The sequence below is a fragment of the Dipteris shenzhenensis genome, chromosome 27 (assembly GCF_047967505.1).
Source record: "Dipteris shenzhenensis isolate YYH24624 ecotype China chromosome 27, Dip_SZ_1.0, whole genome shotgun sequence".
Lineage (NCBI taxonomy): Eukaryota > Viridiplantae > Streptophyta > Polypodiopsida > Gleicheniales > Dipteridaceae > Dipteris > Dipteris shenzhenensis.
The window spans coordinates 40,763,256-40,768,358 of record NC_141622.1 but is presented as its reverse complement, the minus strand read 5'-3'; the positions used below and the strand labels follow the sequence as shown (position 1 = coordinate 40,768,358).

Genomic DNA, 5,103 nt, shown 5'->3' with positions numbered 1-5,103 from the left:
TGATGGGAATTCCGCCCTCTTTTTTTAGTCTCATTTGGATGGTCATGCTAAGGCTATGTGTATTCTTTCACAGAGACATCACCGTGTATCTCTATTTTGCTATTCTTGTCCTAGACATCAACCTTGGGTATGGATGCCCACTTTTTCTTCAGTCTCGTAGACCGTCCTCTCTCTCTCTCTCTCTCTCTCTCTCTCTCTCTCTCTCTCTCTTTGAGTTAGCATTCACCCTTCCACACCAAATAGATACTACATATGGGCACATGTGAGAGAGGATGTAAGCTTCATGCCTGTCACATTGGTATTAAAACATCCAAAACTTCCTTCCCACAGATTGTGACGAAGGCTGAGATTACTACAGCCAAAACAGGGCTGAAAAAACTGCTGTTATAAAGTTGCTTCCTCACTCTTCTATTGTGGGCTTGGATGTCTTCAGTGGAATAAAGTAAGGCCTGCCTTTGAAAATCTGTGGCCAACCAGCCTGATGGCATGGCCAACCACTCAGCGGACCCGTCTGTGCCCATTTAGGCCCAACCCACCCCAAAACAGTATACAGAGGTTCCGACACTCCGATGGACAATTGACCAATGGCTCACTGATGGGGATTCTGCCCCCTTTTCTGGCTTCATGTGGACAGTGATCCTAAGGCTATGTGTACCCTTCCATGGAGGCATCACAGTGTCTTTCTATTTTGCTATTCTCATCTTAGACATCAACCTTGGGTGTGGATGCCCACTTTAGTGGCTCCAACTCTTAATTTATTGTATGTGGGTTTCTTCAATCTCATAGACCCTTCGGTCCTTTGAAGACTTCAACAAACTCTCTCTCTCTCTCTCTCTCTCTCTCTCTCTCTCTTAACACACACAACCTTTTTTTTTGTGGAATCTCTAACACACACACACACACAAAGTCAGCATTCACCCTTCTGCACCAAATAGATACTACATATGGGCACATGTAGTGAGAGAGCATGCAAACTTCATGCCTGTTACATTGGTATCAAGACATCCAAAAATTTCTTCCCACAGATTGTGAAAGAATGCTGAGATTCAAAAGAGGGCTGAAAAAACTGCTGTTATAGGGCTGCTTCGTCACTCCTCTATTGTGGCCTTGGATGCCTTCAGTGGAATAAAGTAAAGCCTGCCTGGAAATGCGACCAACCAGCCTGATGGCATGTCCAACCACCCAGCTGACTCCTCTGCCTCCCCCCCCCCCGGTGAGCCCACTATAAGCATCATTTTGCTGAACCCTCCACCACATTAGCTTGTGGAGCACATAATAACACAGCTGGCAGGAACGTACCATTACCAGTTAAGTCCAGCTAAAAGGAACTATAACTAGAGAGAGTTTAGAGGCCATATGAATCTTTTTGGAGATTAAAAATGACTTGATTTGGGAGAATTTTCCATGTTGCGCTAAGTTACTTACAGGAGTATGCATACACTCTGGGAACACTTCAGGGTAAACACCTGTCCGAATAGGTAGGGTTGGGATTCGACATTCGGGCCGTAACATTGGTTAAGCAAAACAAAATAATTACTAGTGGTGTGATTGCTTCTGATGGGATCTGTATCACCCAATTGGAAATCTCTCATTGGGAAATTGATTCGGAACAACTAAGAATCTATCCCGGGGATGGAGTCACTTTCCCTACCTCAATTCCGGGAACCAGTCCCATTTCTTAATAAGTGATGAAACTTCCACAATGCAGACTGATAGTCCCAGGACATTACAGGCTATCCAATCCTCAAGACTTAATCAGCCAGTATCAGCAACGGGCAGCCTATAAAAGGCAGCTCATGGCCATAAGCATTTGCAGCAGTTCAGACCTCAGTCCTCACAACACCCTCAAAGCCCTCTCATACCCACCATATCCAGTGCTCAAATGCTGTATGTTCCCAGACAGCAATAGCCTAGTAGATCCAGCTCCCTTCATTAGGGAACCAGAAGATGCAGACAGTCCCCCTTCAGTAAGAGAAGCCTACCGTCATATTCAGCGTTCCTTGGGTGATTGCCAAGGCCAACAGTTATATAGATCTAGATGAACCCAGGAGCATGCCCAAACTCATCATCTAGTAACACAACACATAGTGCTGTTTCAAACTCGCAAGGTTGAAAAACATAAACTCCATCATGTATAGCAGGGACTAGCTATTATGATGACGTCATTAGCTCCCACCAGTGGGTGTAAACCATAGTATAAACATTCCACATATGAATCCACACACCCACATGTACTTGAGCATCCACTTAAGGTTTTCGTACTGAGTTTTCTGTCAGCAGTCCAGGAGTTGAAGGGCAGACTCAGCGGTGACAAAGGCTAGCACTAAAGGAGAAGGCCAATATAAAAGTAGTCCACATTCTCTTCATTCAAGCTACAAAACTGCTTGCACCAACAGTAAGTAAAACAGTAATTTGCATAACTCTCAGTCTTCCACTGTGAATGCAACATTTGCGAGTATGAGGTGGTGAATCTTATGCATGCTCACATTCTGTGTGTGTAAGTGTGCGTGCGTGTTTCTATCCCATAGATGATATTTGGCCTCCATACACGTTAAAATCATCATCATCATCATCATCATCTCTCTCTCTCTCTCTCTCTCTCTCTCTCTCTCTCACACACACACACAGCATTCATACTTCTTATCTATAATAAAAGTCCAACCTTGAGAAAGTTGCAAGCCTTCTTTTATATAACTGAGTAATTATACAGGCAAGAAGCACTTAAGCAAGGCAAATTAGCCAATCAAACATGGAATCCTTACAATGACAAATTTGGTGCAGACTGCCGCAAAAGTATCTCGAGACTCGTTTCAAATGTAGCTTTCTTGCTGATTACAAGTCCATGTTCAAATCGTCCAAACCTGATTCTCATGGAGAACATAATTTTGCAGGAGCTCGCCATTATACAAGCTCTATGAATGCCATCGGAGCATTATCTCCTCTTCTTGGCATCGTCCTTATGATTCGAGTATACCCGCCATTTCTCTCACCGTAACGATCTGGAACTTCTGCAAACAGAGCATGCACCAAGGTTTTGTCGTACAGGAAGCCTAAAGCCTGGCGCCGTTGATGTAGAGAGCCTCCCTTCGCAAGAGTTATCATATGATCAACATATTTCCTCATAGCCCTGGCACGGGCTCTGGTGGTTTTGATTCTTCCATGCCGCAACACTTCGGTAGTGAGACCACGGAGGAGAGCGCGGCGCTGGTCGGGGGGCCTATTGAGCTTAGGCACTTTTCTCCCATGCCGCATGGCGAAGACCCGGGAGCCGTTGGAGACGCCGAAGCTGGAGCAACCAAACCCAGACTCTTCAAGGAAAGGTGAAATGAAAGAAGGTTAGAGAAGGAAATGGAGACGGAAGAAGAGCCAAATGAGGTGAGAAAAAGAATGCTGAGGCGAGAAAGCAATGGATTGAATGCGTACCTGGGAATGTGAGGCGATTAAGAAGGAGGGAGGAGGAGGAGGGAAGGGCGGAGAGGCGAGAGATGGAGAGGCGACGAACAGGCATGGGGAGGGAGGCACGCAGGGAAGCCATACTCCAGCAGGTGGTGCTGCTGCAGGAAGCCATGGAAATCGCCATAGCTCAAAGCTCACAATACACACTTTACCGGCTTATCCTCTCTCTCTCTTTATCATGGCCTTTATTTCTCACTCTAGCTGCATATAGAGTTTTCTCTAATATTCACCTTTTTATCACGATCCATTGAGTTTTTCTCTATATTCACACCCACCATCACTTTCACTTGTAACATCATTAATCATTCAGAAGGCCTCCCTAGAAAATAGCGAACCAGATGAGGAATTAGACTTGCAGCGTGGAACAAAGGGAGGAAGCTAAGGGAGAGAGAGAGAGAGAGAGTAGAGAAAAAGATACACGATTTCAAGGGAAAAAAATAGCAAATGGAACTTTGACCAATCATAAAATTTCTAAAATTGAACAAGTTGAATACAATCAAGAGGCCTGCCCGAGGGGGTGCTCAAAAGGGGGGCAATTGAAAGGAGAGAGAGAGAGAGAGAGAGATGAATTATATTCAATAGGCCTACCTGGGGTAAGTAGAATTGAGGAAAAAACGACCTCAACGATGAGGGGTTGAAAAAACTTGCATCGAAGAAATTCGGTGTTGCTTGATCTTCCACTATCCAACAATAGCTACTTCGGCCTTTCATGTATGGCATCGATGAGGTCTTCTTTTCAAGTAATAGAGCGAGAGGAGGGCATGCACAACGGGGGAGGCTTGACCTATCACTCAACCACACACCAAAGGAAGCAGGCAACACAACTCACCTCATGAAATCTACAGTGGACTACTCATTGGTGCTTCACAATAAATAATTAAACTTGGCAGGCCTACCCTGACCATGTCAGGCCTACTTGTTTTCCTCCCATGGCAAACTATATTCTAACTAGAACTATGCTCACATTTTCCATTTGGCCCAAACTTTGACTTCCTAACCAACTCTCTCACTATCCTCTCTCTTCCAAAACATTCATTCCCGCCACTTTCTAACAGCTGCTTTCAAAATATCTTCATTCCACTCTTGATTAGTCATTCTCTCTCCTTTTTGCTCACATATTTCTTCCACATTCGAAAATCTCTAAGAGAAAATTCTACCCAATCTATGTTCATCCCTCTTCTCTTCCATTCCTTCTCTACTTATTTCACTCTCTCTTAGAAACCAAAGTTGCGACCTAAATGTGCTTGGAAGGAGTGAAAAACGGGTGTTCTTTCATTCTCAATTCTTTCCCTACCTTTTTGGAGTATAGAGAGTCAAGTTCAGAAGTTGTGACCTAAATCTACTTGGAAGGAGTGAAAAAAATGGGTATTTTATCATTTTCGGCTCTTTCTCTACCTTATTGGAGTATAGAGTGTCAACTCCAAAAGAAGGAACACATATTTTTCAGGTAATGAAGTGATTTCGCCTTTAAAATTTTATATGTATTAAGTAGATATGTTTTTGTATAACACTTTGTCTATATGTTTGTTACAAAAGGCAAGGAAGAGGGAGAGATTGAGGTAGATGATATTTAAAACTACAAAAGACTATTTTTGACATTTTTTCTTCATTGGTATAGGAGGGATAGATAAATGAAGGGAAAGAGAG

At 43.7% G+C, this 5,103-nt stretch overlaps 1 protein-coding gene across 1 annotated transcript; it reads right to left on the bottom strand.

Annotated features, from left to right (window-relative positions):
* Window positions 1-2,673: 2,673 nt before the first annotated feature.
* On the bottom strand, window positions 2,674-3,646 carry LOC147884305 (Ribosomal protein L17 family protein). The gene is made up of 2 exons (XM_087398691.1): window positions 3,424-3,646; window positions 2,674-3,308 (listed from the first exon to the last, which is right to left on the bottom strand). Exons 1-2 carry the CDS (start codon window positions 3,578-3,580, stop codon window positions 2,902-2,904), a joined length of 564 nt encoding a protein of 187 aa, XP_087254817.1. The 5' UTR covers window positions 3,581-3,646; the 3' UTR covers window positions 2,674-2,901.
* Window positions 3,647-5,103: the final 1,457 nt, after the last annotated feature.

What these genes read in the sequence shown, in the direction of transcription:
- LOC147884305 (XM_087398691.1), bottom strand. Translation starts at nt 3,580, where the DNA reads ATGGCGATTTCCATGGCTTCCTGCAGCAGCACCACCTGCTGGAGTATG. An exon ending in TAATCGCCTCACATTCCCAG is followed by an intron (nt 3,309 to 3,423) that starts GTACGCATTCAA and finishes CTTTCCTTGAAG; the next exon opens with AGTCTGGGTTTGGTTGCTCC.